Source organism: Caretta caretta, chromosome 6 (assembly GCF_965140235.1).
Source record: "Caretta caretta isolate rCarCar2 chromosome 6, rCarCar1.hap1, whole genome shotgun sequence".
Classification (NCBI taxonomy): Eukaryota; Metazoa; Chordata; order Testudines; family Cheloniidae; genus Caretta; species Caretta caretta.
Window position 1 is genome coordinate 71,086,452 of NC_134211.1, and position 16,601 is coordinate 71,103,052.

General features: G+C 45.6%; 1 protein-coding gene across 1 annotated transcript; it reads right to left on the reverse strand.

Moving 5' to 3' along the window:
- Nucleotides 1-5,267: 5,267 nt before the first annotated feature.
- RPUSD2 (RNA pseudouridine synthase domain containing 2) lies at nt 5,268-12,198 on the reverse strand. The gene is made up of 3 exons (XM_048854392.2): nt 11,688-12,198; nt 10,060-10,356; nt 5,268-6,475 (listed from the first exon to the last, which is right to left on the reverse strand). The coding sequence occupies exons 1-3, from the start codon at nt 12,171-12,173 to the stop codon at nt 5,693-5,695; spliced, it is 1,566 nt and encodes a 521-aa protein (XP_048710349.1). The 5' UTR covers nt 12,174-12,198; the 3' UTR covers nt 5,268-5,692.
- Between the last annotated feature and the right edge of the window lie 4,403 nt (nt 12,199-16,601).

The window sequence follows — 16,601 nt, forward strand, 5'->3', positions numbered from 1 at the left end:
TTCCTGCTTCCCAGGCCTTGATGCATTCTCTGGGTCAGGTGTAGTAAAGCAAAGCTCCCAGAAGAGTTTAACAGAGCTGCCAGCAGGGGCTATCGCTGTGTTACTTCTGGGAGAATTCTGTGCCAAAAAATTAAAAATCATGTGCACAATATTTTAAAATTCTGCAGATTGTGTGTGTCAAAACAAACAATATAATCACACCAGTTTCAATTATTTTGGTAATTTATTTCAAAACACCTGTCAGCAAGTATGTCTAACAATAGAGAAGACAAAGATTCAGGAATTTTTTTTTGACAAATAGATTCTAGGCATACTTATACTAGGCATATTTATACAGAACTCTGAGTAATAACTCATTCAAACTACAATACAGAACCATATTTCCCACACCCCCAGAAGCAGTGCAAAGACTTGGGGGAGTCAGGGATAATGGAGAAGCTCAGGGAGAGGGAAATAATTGCTTGAAAGAAGTCTGGGTGTGAACTTGGAGGGTTGTTGGGTATGGGTGGGAAAAGTATGGAACAGGGTTTTTTTTGGGGGGGGGCAGCAGGGTGGGATTATTAGGGAGCTTCCCCCATGCAGACCCTTGCTGACCCCAGCCTCTCCCATTCAGGCATATCTTCCCGTCTCCATGTGTCCATGCACCCCATTCCTATGTATTTCTGTGCTCCCGCATTCCCCCTAACACCCCATCCCCATGTCCCACACCCCTCAGCCAGCCCCCTCCCCATCCCGATATAGCTCTGCACCCATCCTGTGTCCTTGCACCCCCTCAGACAGCCCCCACCCCTCATCCCCATGTGTCCCTGCACTCCCTCCCCCATCCTTGTGTCTCTGTGCCCCAACTCAGCCACCCCCCCTCCCCCATGTGGCCCTGTGCCTCCACTCCATTCAGCCCATGCCCCAGTCTGTCCTCCCCCACTAGCCCTTATGAGCCCCTGTCTGACCCCCAAGCAGCCCCATGCTGTCTGTCTCCCCATATCCCCTTTCTCCTGACCTGGCCCGACAGGCCCTGTGAAGAAGAGACTGCAAGTTCTCTCTCTTCCCTAGCTGACTGCTCTGTTCTAGTGCCACAGCTCCCTTGGGTGGGCAAAAGGCAGAACTGCAGCAATTTTCTGGCAGAAACTATTTTTTGCGGAAAAAAAATAAAAGTACGTGCAGCACATTAATTATGCACACATGCAGAATTCCCCCAAGAGTAGCGTGTTCACGCATATTGCTCTGGAGTGTGGCCATCACTCTACAGGTCCCGGTTCATTACTGGGATTCCTGTGCACTACAGCAACACAAATAAGTGGTGACTTGCATGTAAAGGTAACCAGCCTCCTCTGCCACATATTCTAGTCCCTGTTGACCCAGGGAGCAAGGGATGTATTTGCCCTCAGCAGCCCCAAGCTAAAAGCTGCTGCCTGACAGTGCATGATGCCAAGATAGCACGCTGGCCAAGTCCAATCTTTGGAACCCACCCAAAGAGCCTCATCCACATTAAGACCAGAGCCTGTAGCATTCACATCACACACACAAATATCACAATTAGCCCCCCTTGTTGTCAGTTTAGCACAGAGGGCCAGGAATGAATGAGTCACAAGAGACTGACCAGCCAGCAGCCTCTTTAGATTATGGTTAAGGCACATTAGCAAATGGGCAAGAAGCCTGTACTGTTGTTGTCACTGAAGTTCTCTCTACAAAGAACAGGTACAGCAATCTCAACAATCTTCACTTTCCCCGAGCATCATATCCACCCACATGAAACATGCACAGAATCACTCCACGACGAAGGCCCGCTACCCCATGGTTTTAGCTTAGAATTTTTTTTTTTTTTTTTGCTTAAATCAGTCATAGAGCAGGGTTTATGGTAAACATGTTGACATCTTTAATTATACTACCTTGTAATTGCCTTTGGTATGTTCAATTATCTTTATAAAAAGGAAACAGATTGGACTGCACAAATCTGGCTATCTGCATACAAATTACAACTCATACACACACAATATAACGTAGACAGCAGCTTTTAACTCAAATAAAACAATTAATTGCAATGTTCACAGGGAGGATGCTTGAATAAAAAAACCGTAACCTCCCACAGTTCAAGTTGTTTTGGGGCCAGTAATCACAGGCAGTTTCTCTATCAGCAATGGGACACAATAAATAATGTGGTGGTGTATGAAGGCCTTAATAGTAACTGTTAAGCATGGCCAGAAAAAATGAAGTGGAGATATAGCACTCAAAATATTATCTGTACTTACTCCTTCCCCCAAATTTTCCACAATAGGTCTTTCAGTCTTCCGTTCTCCACATAGGAACATAAATTACTTCCACACTTTAGCATTATAAAGTATTTGCTTCATGTGGTAGTCTTCTTACAGAAGAGATAGAAAAGGCAGCAGAATTAAATTTGGGATTACAGTTGGCTGAAATTTGGAATTTCCAGGTCATGGGAAATTTCAACATTAAAAATTTCTCATGAACTGGAGATTCTGAAAAATTGTGTTTCAGAAACTCTAAAACAGTATTTTCAAAATGAAATATGAAGGGGGTGCTGAGAGTCATTAAACCAAACTGTAAGCCCTGTATATAATGGAAACCATTTCAAGGCTGGGGGTGCAATATCACCCCTAGATCCAGCACCTATGGAAATATGCTCCCAGGTAATTGCTTAGTGAAACTGAAATGATTCGTGTCAGTTTCACTACTTCCCCTCACTGAATAGCAGCTATCAAACTGTCATTTTCAAGGCTACCATTCAGTCCTGAGCAGCCATGAAATGGACATGAACCAGGTCAGCAGCTGCCAGGGATTCCATGGTCCACTAGCCCCATGACAGCCTGACCACATGGATGGCCCAAGGCTGGCAACCCTAGGGCTACCAAATTCCCATGCCAGCTGGCTCCCTGAGCTAATAGAGTATAGGCATCTGGGGCGCAAGTTGACCAGGGAGCCTGGCTCAGTGGCAGACAGCCTGGAAGCCCCAGCTGGAGATGTGGCTCTCCGAGCTTCCAGGCTCCCTATGGTACTGGGAGTCCAGATCCTGAGAGCAACAGCTTGAGGTAGGCCTGCCATGCCCTCATCAGGAAGCATGGAAACCCTGAGAGCTCCAGCTGAAGCTTTCACGGCTTCCAGGCTCTCTGCTGTAGAGCTGGGACCTCAAAATTCATTTCTTCAAAGGATGGACAGAAGAGTTTGCCTATATTGATAAAACAGCACTTTGTTCTTTACCATCAACTTTATGCAGTGATCCACCAAGGGTTTTTTTTTAAAGTGTGTGTGTATATTATATGTGTAGGGTGGGCTGGTTTTTTGTTTTTTTTGTTTTTAATGTGTGCATGCACTCTCAGCAACTCTGGTCTTTCCTGGTGTTGCTAGAGGACCTCTCTGTTGGATGTGTTTATTCAAGTGGCAGAATGATAAATTCAACACATTCTTCAACGTGTCAGTCAGCAAAGATAAACCAGAGTTAAAAAACCCCTTCCCCTGGTGGTGTTACCCTAATGATCTTTCATTTTGCAGAATGGGGCACTGTGACATACTAGCTGGTAAATCATGGAGCCTCTGTACTCTCCCCCCACCACACACACTATAGCCACAGAATAATAAAGAAAGCACTTAGCATTAACACACAAATTACTAGGGAAAGTGGCAGTTGTGCAGTTTCTTACTTTAAGTCACCTTTGTATTTCACAGGGCCAAGATCATGAATCCTGAAGAAACCCTCTTTGAAGATATCACTCCTGTTTGGGCATATAGAAGACTAGATGCGAATGTTCACAGTTAGTCTGTAAGCCTGAACAGGGCAGGGGCTACCTTCTTATTAGGTGTGGGCAATGCATACCATGGTAAGGCTCTCGTCAAGGCCTCTAAGTGCTGCTATAATAATAAAGGGACTATGTATGTTGATCAAACATAGCACTGGGTAGTGAGCGAAGATTTTTGTTTGGCCAAAATCCACACACACTTTTTTCTATTCTAGATGCACTCTTGGCATCGTTAGAATAAGCCGATAACATTCTAGACTTCCTAATATCAACTTACCAGCAATGCACTGGCTTGTACAGGTTTGGGTTTACTGTCTAATGCAGGGCAAGTACAAGCAGCTAGCACACATCTACCAACATTAGCATTATTATTTAAGGTTGGGATGGAAAAATCCACTTTGCCATAGCAAACAGGAAATGTCCCAGTGAGTACATCACTGTCCTGCCCTTCAAAAAAAATAAAAAAATGAACACACAAAAAACAAAACAAAAACCCCACACAAGGTTAACATTTTTTTACATCCTAAAGTCTCTCACACACAAACAGATGGAGTGTTCTAATTCTTGAAATGCCTCAGGTGTGGGTTAGAACTTTCAGAACACGCTGAAACCAAATAACCAAAGTATTTTCAGTTTTACTTCTACTATTCAGAACCCTATCACTGCTGCAATCAGGTGTTTCATTCTGCAGCAGCTCACAAAGTTTCTGAGTAATAGCAGAGGCTGATACTGAAGCTCCTTCTACGGAGGCTGGGAGCTGCAAAATGAAGGCTAGGGTAGTAGAAACACCCCTACTTAGAACAACCAAAAAGTCAAGAGGGTGGAGTAGAGCCATCCCTGAAACAGCAAGCCCCTGCCACCTTCCTTATCAGACTTAGCTTTCTGGCTATTATATGTTTGGTATGCTTTCTAAGCCCTGTGTGTGGGTACATGGAAGGGGGTGGTTAAGATATGTTAGAAAAGATATGCACAGTACAAGATGTACAGTAAAAGGCGTAATGGGGGTTAAGGAATAAGGAGAGGAACTATATGGGAGGAGTTAAAAAATATAGGGAAAGGAAACAGACTGATTAAAATATGTAGAGATTGTTTTGGATGGGAGTACCTACAGATATGGACTCATTAACAGCAAACATGACAATTTCTTTGGGCTACTGAATTTTTAGTTGGAGCAGTATGCTTTTCCAAGGAATTTTGCAAAGCTGATTTAAGGACAGACTATACTCCATCTAGAACAAACAAAAAACAGAATCTGGAAACACACACAAGGATGGAAACGTCTTAATGAGGAGAACTGCACAATGCAACAGAACTCCAAATAAAATGAATGAAAATTAACCTGCCAGGAAAAGAACCAGCTTGCAGTGCCTTGGTATAAACAAAACTAAGAACACAACTGAAACTGATCTGGGTGTGACACCTGAAGTATTTTAGATTGACTAACATCTCCCCAACCCTTAACCAGAAAGACAAGGGAGTTAGATGACAGACACAGGAAAAGGGCCAAGATGCTGATTGTCTTAGTTGTATGCATTTAGTAAGCAACTGCATTCAATCTGCAAACAAGGATGCACCCTGAACACCATGTGGTGAGAAGAGGAAGCAATTGTTCCAAGCTTCCCACCTTTGAGTAATATTTTTTACCCATCACTGTTACCATCTTAAAGGAAAACATAGATAAAGTGTCTTGGATTAACCATCTCTCCCTTCAGTAGCTGTCAGCAGGTTCATTGTTAGGAAAGAGTTCTCAACGCTAATCAGGAAGAACTCTTCCCACCTCCTCAAAATTCACAAGCAATCCAGGCACAACACAATAAATAATGATGGAAGATCGCAGTAGCGCCAATGAGATATTTTTACCGCACACAAGTTCAGGACTTTACCAAATACTTTCATTTTAGTTTTGTTGGAAGGAAACTAAAAAGTCTCAGTATCTATTCTTAGCTCTCATCCCAGTCCTCTAGAGCCCAGTCTGGCATCTTGGAATTGTATTCAAACTCTGCTCCCTTGTAGCGTAAGGCATGCAGGTACATCACAAGCTCCCTAGGAGATGGGTCCTGCCTCACTATTTTACACTCCTCACACAGAGGGTCCTTTTCTTCTGTATGTCCATCCTGATTCCCACTTGAACTAGCTCCTTCAGGGTTTGCTTCATGTGTTTCTGGTCTGGTGTCAGAATTCTGCAAACAAGCCTGTATTTCAGCTTCTTTCTGATCCTTAGAGTCCTCAGTTCTGCAGGAGTCTGTGCTTATAGGCATAATCTCAACTGGCTTAGTACAGTAACCTGAATGGTCACATTCTTTACTTCCCACAATGGGCCTCAGGTCCTCCTCTGAAACGTCCAAGATGCTCAAGCTCTGTTTGGAACGATGTTCTTCCACTAAAGCCCTGAGAAGCTCCTCATCTGTTTTATTAATCTCACCACCCTTACCCTTAGTAGGACCCCAGGCTTCCATATTGTAGATGGGGTCATTGACAATAGGATATCCCAGGAATTGCAAATGGACCCGGATCTGGTGAGTGCGACCTGTGTATGGAAAACACTTGACCACACTGGTCTTGCCATTATAACTAAGCCTTTGGAAGACAGTTTTACAGGATTTGCCTTTGGGGTCCACACGACACACCCCCACTTTGTAAGAAACAACCAGGATGGGTTCCTCGCAGGTCACTTCATTTTCTGGAAACTCCCCAAGCACACGGCAGACGTACTCCTTTTCCAGCTACGGGGGAAAACAGAGTGAATATCAGAAACACATCAATCCAGACAATGTAAATCTCTCTCGAGCTCCAAATACATTAAGCTAAAACTAACCATTCCTGCCCTCCCCTCCACTTACAGATATGTGGGGAAGTTCAGACATTTCAGTTATAGGATTGCAGCTAAACAGGAGAAGCAAACAAGCATCTCAAGTGTACCTCATTACAAAGTGAAGTCTTCGATTTAGACCTACAGTGGCTTCTGTTCCATTCAGGTGTACTTTATTAATGGAATTTGATAACTTCATAATTCAACATTTCAGCTAAGACCTAGGAAACTATTTTAACATTAAACCCAAATTTATTTCAAGATTTATTCTCAGATTTGTGTTACATCCCATACTTTTGTGCCCTTGCTGCAAATCTTAAAAGCCAGAGTCCCACACTGGGATTGGCAGGTTGCGGGTGTGACACCCTGTATCCCACGTTCAGCATTTTTAGATGGTTATGATGTATTTTGTACAAAGTATGCCTTGTGAGGTATCTACAGAACAACACTGTCCTGTCAAAATTTGTGTATCAACATTGTATATGGAGCTTTGAGATTTTACTTTATGATTGTTACTGAAATATGCTGTAGTTCTGGGTAATGCCCACACACTATTTTCTCAAAGACAAAGGCACACTGGCAAGCCAGCTAGGTGCCAAAAGGCCATTACCTGCTTAATCTGAGATACACCAGCAGGAAAGTTGTAAACAAGAAATTGATAATTCACCTGAAGGACAGTTGGCAGTTCACATACGCCATGGAACTGCCGACACCATGACCCAGCAAAGATTTTTCCAGTACAAAGAGTCAGAGTATAAGAAGGGAGAAAAAAATGCCTCTAGAGACCTCTTTTCGCCCATCTTTACTCACAGAAGATCACTTAAAAGACAAAACGTGCATCACTAAACTAAGGAGAGCAGGGGTGCTGGAACAATTTTTATAGTGGGGGTGCTGAGAGTCACTGAACCAAGCTGTTAACCCTGTATATAATGGAAATCACTTCAACATAAGAACGGCCATACTGGGTCAGACCAAAGGTTCATCTAGCCCAGTATCCTGTCTTTCAACAGGTGCCAATGCCAGGTGCCCCAGAGGGAATGAACAGAACAGATAATCATCAAGTGATCCAGCCCCTGTCGCCCATTCCCAGCTTCTGGCAAACAGAGGCTAGGGACACCATTCCTCCCCATCCTGGCTAACAGCCATTGATGGACCTACCCTCCACGAACTTATCTAGTTCTTTTTTGAACCCTGTTATAGTCTTGGTCTTCCCAACATCCTCTGGCAATGAGTTCCATAGATGGACTGTGCGTTGTGTGGAAAAATACTTCCTTTTGTTTCTTTAAACCTGGTGCCTATTAATTTCATTTGGTGACTCCTAGTTCTTGTGTTGAGGAGTAAAGAACACTTCCTTATTTACTTTCTCCACATCAGTCATGATTTTTATAGACTTCTATCATATCCCCCCTTAGTTGTCTTTTTCCAAGCTGAAAAGTCCCAGTCTTATTCATCTCTCCTCATGTGGAAGCCATGCCAGACCCCTAAACATTTCTGTTGCCCTTTTCTGAACCTTTTCCAATTCCAATATATCTTTTTTGAGATGAGGCACCACATCTGCACGCAGTCTTCAAGATGTGCGCTTACTATGGATTTCTGTCTTATTATCTGTCCCTTTCTTAATGATTCCCAACATTCTGTCTCTTAATGTTTTCCCAACATTCTGTCCCAACACCTTTTTGACTGCCGCTGCACATTGAGTGGATATTTTCAGAGAAACACCCCCCAGCTCCAGCACCTATGAGGGAGAGTGGTCCTAGCCTGAAGGTTTTTCCAGCCAGTAAGACTACTGAAAGTTTTTGGGTGAGACAAACTTTTTGCTTTTAAACTTATTAACCTTGGTAAAGTTTAGGAATTTGCTTGCGTGTTTATCTTTTTTCTTCTTTTGTAACCAGCTCTGACTTTTATGTCTTATCACTTGTAAATCACTTAAAATTAGGGCTATCAAACAATTAACAAAATAATCACAATCGCAAGATTAAAAATAGTTGCGTTTTAATTGCACTGTTAAACAAGAGAATACCAATTTAAGTTTATAATAAATTTGTGGATGTTTTTCTACATTTTCAAATAATTGATTTTAAATTACAACAGAACAAAGTGTACAGTGCTCTCTTATTTTTGAGTACAAATATTTGCACTGTAAAAAAAAAATAGTATTTCAATTCACCTCATACAAGTACCGTAGCACAATCTCTATCATGAAAATGCAACTTACAAAGGTAGAATTATTATTTTTTGTTTTTACATAACTGAACTCAAAACCAAAACAAATGTAAAACTTTAGAGCCTACAAGTCGAAGCATGAAGGGCATACAAATGTTTAGCATATCTGGCACGCAAATACCTTGTACTGCCGACCAGAACAGTGCCATGCAAAAGCCTGTTCTTACTTTCAAATTACACTGTAAATAAGAAGCAGGCAGCATTATCTCCCGTAAATATTAACAAACTTGTTTGTCTTGAGTGATTGGGTGAACAAGAAGAACTGAGTGGACTAGTATGAGATGAATTGAAAATTACTATTTCTTTTATCTTTTTTACAGTGCAAATATTTGTAATAAAATATAAAGAGAGCATAGTACATTTTATGTTCTGTGTTGTAACTGAAATCAATACATTTGAAAATGTAGAAAAACATCCAAAATATAATAAATTTAAATTGGTATTCTATTATTGTTTAAGTGTGTGATTAAAGCCACGATTAATTGTGACTTTTTAAAATCTAATTAATTTGTTTTGCGTTAATTGCATGCATTAACTGCAATCAATAGACAGCCCTACTTAAAATCTAAAACAAGTTTATTAATTAAGAAAGATACTGTTTTATCTAAACCAGTGTGTTTGGAAAGTCTCACTTGAGACAACAAAGGCTTTGTAGGAATGACAGACTAGTTTACGAGCTTGTACGGTCCAGTGGGCTACTGAAGGTACAAAGCTGGGACTCAGGGATATGTGGGTGTCTCCCTGTATCTAGTTATTGATGGCAGGGCATATCATTAATGTACTCAGCTGAGAGAGACTTTGCATGCTGGTGGCTGAGAGTGATCAGAGCCTGGAGGTTTGCTGTTTACTAGCAAAGCAACGTAAAAGGCATCCCAGGCTGGAGAGCTAAGGGGCCATAGCAATTCAGCATGCACCCTGGGGAATGTCAAAACAGGATATTGCATAGAACATTTACAGGAAAATTTGAGTCCTTCAAAATTGAAATAGACTTTTTATTAAAACATCAATAACCTCTCAATTGTTGTCTCACAAACTAGCACACTTATCCACTATACAACCTACTAAGGCACCCAAATTCTGCTCAGTGGAGCATCACATTAGCATTTTACCAAGAGCACAAGGGGTGCATGTAATTTGCACCTGTCTTCATCTTAAAGAAGGCTACTTGTAAACTTTGGGACTTGTGTTTGCCCAACAGTCTGTACTTGGACCAAACCTGCTTCGAAAGCTCTTTAAAGATGTACTTTAAAAAACACTTAAGTCCTCAGCCCTCACCTGTCTCTGCCGAACTTGCTCATCAATCCTCTTAGACACTTCTGCAGTCTTGGCAAACATGAGCACACCGGAAGTCATGCGATCAAGCCGGTGAATAGTGTGCAACTCCTTCAGGTTATGCTCTTTGCCCAAGATGAAGATGACAGTATTGTGTCGAAATCTGCCGCATGGGTGTACGGGTAAAGACGAGGGTTTGTCCACGACAACCACCTCGTCATTCTCCACTAAAATCTGGATAGGCTGAGCAGTGACTGGAGGCTCATGGCGATGCACTGTATTCCTCAGAAAATCGTTATTCTACAAGCAAAACAGATTATTAGAGTAGATAGGATTTCCCCAAATAGCCATCTGTGAGAAATAAGGGACAGAAAGCACAGGTCAAGAACAAAGTGGGACCCAACATTAAGAAACCAGCTAAATATATACTACGAAATAGGACTGTATTATAATCATTAAGCATACTGGTTTATCAAATCCTAGCTCAAACACTGCTCGCATGCCTAGTATTCTTTAGGCAGGGGGGAAACTCAATACAAAAAGTCACTTGCATGCAATGCTGTCTGAGGGAGATGAATGCCTTCCTGACTCATGCAGGCGAACAGCCTATGTCCTGAAAGTTTGATCAATTTTAACTAATACAGCTTCAAATACTGTCATGAAATTACATCCAGCACTTTTGGTTTAAAGTCACACCTTAAGTTATGCTGAAAAGCATCCACAGGCAGAGAAAGCCTTACTCTGCGCTCATCATTCATAGAATATCAGAGTTGGAAGGGACCTCAGGAGGTCATCTAGTCCAACCCCCTGCTCAAAGCAGGACCAGTCCCCAGTGTTTGCCCCAGATCCCTAAATGGCCCCCTCAAGGATTGAACTCACAACCCTGGGTTTAGCAGGCCAATGCTCAAACCACTGAGCTATCCCTCCCCCCCCCATGAAGGAGTAGTTCTTCCTGGATGTTTGTACTGCACGTAACTTCGGGTCCTACCACAATACAAACTACTATGTTTAAACGTGGTTGTGGCCAAAATATATTACATTATTTTCTTTTCCCATATGAAGAGAAGAAAAAAACAACATCATGACATGTTAGAGAACTAGGTTCTCTTTATGTAGGCTAGTCTCCTCCCCACTCCAGGTCACCACAAATTAGCTACACACATTTCAAAATATTGTTTTAATTATCAGTTTTTTGTAGTCTAGATAGGGGGCTTGGGGCTCTAGCTGCTCTTGATTTCTTCTAGAGTGGGAAACATGATACCCCTTCCTCCACACACGGAGCCAGGCAATGAACCCGCAACTGCAGTCACTGTTGTAGAGAGCCACCCGGCCAGAGGGCAGGGCTGCTCCCCACGGAGGCAGCCAGGAGCGGCCAGCTGGGGCCATGGGGGTAGCAGGAAGGAGAGCGTGAAGTAGACGAGGGGCCAGGTGGGGGAGAGGGGAGCTCCACGCGGGAACGGATCTCTCTCCCCAAGGGTGGGGAGCTTGTTTCTGAAACTAGCAAATCGATGCGCCTTCCGCCCACCCCCCGAGAGGTAACCTGCGGCCGCCCCCGCCGGTGCCAAGCCGCGGGAAGGTAACCCGGGGTCTGGCGCAGGCGGGCGAGTGGTGGGGTGGCGCCGGGGACCTGCCTTGAGCACGACGCTGAGGTCCCGCACGGGCTGCTCGTTGAGGCGCAGGCGGCCGGCGCTGGCCGCGGCCCGGTAGGAGTCGAGGGGCTGGGCGCGGAACTCGGTGCTGAAGACGTGCAGCAGGCTCTTGCCCACCCAGCGGCCCTTGCAGTAGGTCTGGAAGTCGAAGTGGTAGGGCCGCACCTTGCGCAGCCCGCCCTCGAAGTAGTAGCGGGTCTCGGCGAAGTGCGGCTCGCTGAAGCTCACGCCGGGGTTGCGCTTCCTCGGGGGCGGCACGTAGCGCTCGCCGGGGCCCGGCCGCTTCTCCTCCCCGGCCAGCAGCCGCCGCCTCTTGGCCGCGGGGGGCGCGTCCCCCGGGCCGCTGCTCCCCGGGCCGGGCTCTTCCATGCGGCCGCCCACGGGCGCTAGGGCGGCGAGCGACCAGCGGACTCTCGGGCCAGCGAGCAGCAGCCACGGCTCGGCAGCCGCCGCCGGCCTCGCCCACATGGCCTCGGACTGGGATACGCCGGCGCGTGACGCCCCGGCAGCCCAGCCAATCACCCCTGCCCACTCTGGGTGACGTTGAACACAAGCGGCACGAAACTCCCCGCCCCGAGAACTAGGCGCCGCCCCTCTGCCATTTCCGCGCCGCGGCTGCTGGCCGTGCTGCGAGCCGCCGCCCGCTCGCGGGGGGAGCGTGGGCAGAGCGGGGCCGCGCGTCTCCCCTGAGTCCACAGGCGCAGTTTGCGGGGGGAGCCTGGGGGCCCCTCTACGCTGAAGCCAGTTCCCGGGGGGGTGGGGGCGAGACCCTGCTGCTCCGGCGGCCTGAGCGCTCTGGCACTGGCAGCTGCGGTGATGTGGCTGGTTCCAGAGGAACAGCCGTGTTAGTCTGTATTCGCAAAAAGAAAAGGAGTACTTGTGGCACCTTAGAGACTAACCAATTTATTTGAGCATGAGCTTTCGTGAGCCACAGCTCACTTCATCAGATGTTTACCGTGGAAACTGCAGCAGACTTTATATACACACAGAAATCATGAAACAATACCTCCTCCCACCCCACTGTCCTGGTGGTAATAGCTTATCTAAAGTGATCAACAGGTGGGCCATTTCCAGCACAAATCCAGGTTTTCTCACCCTCCACCCCCCCACACAAATTCACTCTCCTGCTGGTGCTAGCCCATCCAAAGTGACAACTCTTTACATAATCAAGTCGGGCTGAAGGTCGAAACAGCAGACTGGACTTCTACATAGAGTGCTTCCGCCGACGTGCACGGGCTGAAATTGTGGAAAAGCAGCATCACTTGCCCCATAACCTCAGCCATGCGGAACGCAATGCCATCCACAGCCTCAGAAACAACTCTGACATCATAATCAAAAAGGCTGACAAAGGAGGTGCTGTTGTCATCATGAATAGGTCGGAATATGAACAAGAGGCTGCTCGGCAGCTCTCCAACACGAGTTTCTACAAGCCATTACCCTATGATCCCACTGAGAGTTACCAAAAGCAACTACAGCATTTGCTCAAGAAACTTCCTGAAAAAGCACAAGATCAAATCCGCACAGACACACCCCTGGAACCCCGACCTGGGATATTCTATCTACTACCCAAGATCCATAAACCTGGAAATCCTGGGCGCCCCATCATCTCAGGCATTGGCACCCTGACAGCAGGATTGTCTGGCTATGTAGACTCCCTCCTCAGGCCCTACGCTACCAGCACTCCCAGCTACCTTCGAGACACCACTGACTTCCTGAGGAAACTTCAATCCATCGGTGATCTTCCTGATAACACCATCCTGGCTACTATGGATGTAGAAGCCCTCTACACCAACATTCCACACAAAGATGGACTACAGGCCGTCAAGAACACTATCCCCGATAATGTCACGGCTAACCTGGTGGCTGAACTTTGTGACTTTGTCCTTACCCATAACTATTTCACATTTGGGGACAATGTATACCTTCAGATCAGCGGCACTGCTATGGGTACCCGCATGGCCCCACAGTATGCCAACATTTTTATGGCTGATTTAGAACAACGCTTCCTCAGCTCTCGTCCCCTAAAGCCCCTACTCTACTTGCGCTATATTGATGACATCTTCATCATCTGGACCCATGGAAAAGAAGCCCTTGAGGAATTCCACCATGATTTCAACAATTTCCATCCCACCACCAACCTCAGCCTGGTCCAGTCCACACAAGAGATCCACTTCCTGGACACTACAGTGCTAATAAACAATGGCCACATAAACACCACCCTATACCGGAAACCTACTGACCGCTATTCCTACCTGCATGCCTCCAGCTTTCACCCTGACCACACCACACGATCCATCGTCTACAGCCAAGCTCTGCGATACAACCGCATTTGCTCCAACCCCTCAGACAGAGACAAACACCTACAAGATCTCTGTCAAGCTTTCTTACAACTACAATACCCACCTGCAGAAGTAAAGAAACAGATTGATAGAGCCAGAAGAGTTCCCAGAAGTTACCTACTACAGGACAGGCCTAACAAAGAAAATAACAGAACGCCACTAGCGGTCACCTTCAGCCCCCAACTAAAACCCCTCCAACGCATTATTAAGGATCTACAACCTATCCTAAAGGATGACCCAACACTCTCACAAGTCTTGGGAGACAGGCCAGTCCTTGCCTACAGACAGCCCCGCAACCTGAAGCAAATACTCACCAACAACCACATACCACACAACAGAACCACTAACCCAGGAACTTATCCTTGCAACAAAGCCCGTTGCCAATTGTGCCCACATATCTATTCAGGGGACACCATCACAGGGCCTAATAACATCAGCCACACTATCAGAGGCTCGTTCACCTGCACATCCACCAATGTGATATATGCCATCATGTGCCAGCAATGCCCCTCTGCCATGTACATTGGTCAAACTGGACAGTCTCTACGTAAAAGAATAAATGGACACAAATCAGATGTCAAGAATTATAACATTCATAAACCAGTCGGAGAACACTTCAATCTCTCTGGTCACGCAATCACAGACATGAAGGTCGCCATCTTAAAACAAAAAAACTTCAAATCCAGACTCCAGCGAGAAACTGCTGAATTGGAATTCATTTGCAAATTGGATACTATTAATTTAGGCTTAAATAGAGACTGGGAGTGGCTAAGTCATTATGCAAGGTAGCCTGTTTCCTCTTGTTTTTTCCTACCCCCCCCCCCCAGATGTTCTGGTTTAACTTGGATTTAAACCTGGAGAGTGGTCAGTTTAGATGAGCTATTATCAGCAGGAGAGTGAGTTTGTGTGTGTATGGGGGTGGGGGGGATGTGAGAAAACCTTGATCTATGCAGGAAATAGCCCGACTTGATTATGTAAAGAGTTGTCACTTTGGATGGGCTAGCACCAGCAGGAGAGTGAATTTGTGTGGGGGGGGTGGAGGGTGAGAAAACCTGGATTTGTGCTGGAAATGGCCCACCTGTTGATCACTTTAGATAAGCTATTACCAGCAGGACAGTGGGGTGGGAGGAGGTATTGTTTCATGATTTCTGTGTGTATATAAAGTCTGCTGCAGTTTCCACAGTAAACATCTGATGAAGTGAGCTGTGGCTCACGAAAGCTCATGCTCAAATAAATTGGTTAGTCTCTAAGGTGCCACAAGTACTCCTTTTCTTTTTGGTGATGTGGCTGCTTCCCTATCCCATCCCCCCCCCCACTGTCCCCGACCCCCCTGCCCCCTCAACCTCATGGACACTCAGTTGTAGGGGTGCCGATTTTGGTGAGACATATTCCTAGAGGTTTCATCACAGGAGAAGCTATAATGAAAGATTAATTTTGAACTTCAGGCGACTCCAGGGCAACCCGGCAGAGTTGGCAACCCAAGCTGTTGTACAGGAAATAGGTGGAAAGAAAAGGAGGACTTGTGGCACCTTAGAGACTAACCCATTTATTTGAGCATAAGCTTTCATGAGCTACCGCTCACTTCATCGGATGTGGTGGGCTCTAGAACCCACGTAGCAGCATCCAGCTGCAGAGACAGCAACCCGGAGTAGATGCTGCAACCTGCTCCCTGCCCGGCCCCACTGCGCAGACAGGCGCCCGGGGGTGGGTGCGGGGATGGAGGCAGCACAGCATAGGATGGCTAGAGCTCCCCTCCCCTGCTGCTTGGCCCTCACAGAAAATCAGGGGTAGGGAGTGGCACATGACCCCACATGCCTCTCATCTGTTTAGGGGAGCAATGCCCTCCTGTGGATGCAGCTAGAGATGTAAATATTGTTTAAAAAGTTAACTGGTTAAACGATTACAATTATATAGGTTAACCGAAGTCCCTCTAGGTGGGCCCAAGGCCTGTTCCAGCCAGCACACCCAGGCTGGAGTTGGCCGGGCCAGGAGTGGGGGGAAGCTGGGGTCCCTGTGGGGGTTAACGGTTTAGGTCGGTTAACGGTAAGCCGAATGCTTACCATTTAACCTTTTACAGCGCTAGTGGGAGCTTCCTTATTTCAGCCCTATTAATTCGATCATCACCCTTCAGGGCCCAATTTGAGGAGAGAAAATAATTCCAGCTCCTAGAACATGCACAATTCAATTTCAGAAAAGATTCCACAACAATGGTGCTAATCAGCATCATATGAAACATGGGACCTGTCTGTTTCATCTTGAAGAATACCTATTTTTTTCCTCTATTGAAAAGAAGTGTCTCATTTAAGAGAGTCTTAGGAGCCTGTATCTCAATTCTGAGTAAGCATACTTGATTGCTAACATCAAGTCCTGGCTTCATCAGGGGAATTGTGTGTTGATACAGCTGATTAACTAGCTCACTAAAAAGGGGATGAGAAAAGAATACAGGAACTCCTCGCTTAAAGTCATCCCAGTTAACGTTTTGTTGTTACGTTGTTGATCAATTAGGGAACATGCACATTTAAAGTTGAGCAATGCTCCACTCTTACATTGTTTACCT

Bases quoted from the DNA above. Each gene is read 5' to 3' on its own strand.
- RPUSD2 (XM_048854392.2), bottom strand. From the start codon at position 12,173: ATGTGGGCGAGGCCGGCGGCGGCTGCCGAGCCGTGGCTGCTGCTCGCT. The intron at 10,357-11,687 runs GCAGGTCCCCGG...TTTTGCTTGTAG, and splicing joins ACCTCAGCGTCGTGCTCAAG to AATAACGATTTTCTGAGGAA. The intron at 6,476-10,059 runs GTGAGGGCTGAG...TTTCCCCCGTAG, and splicing joins AGCAAGTTCGGCAGAGACAG to CTGGAAAAGGAGTACGTCTG.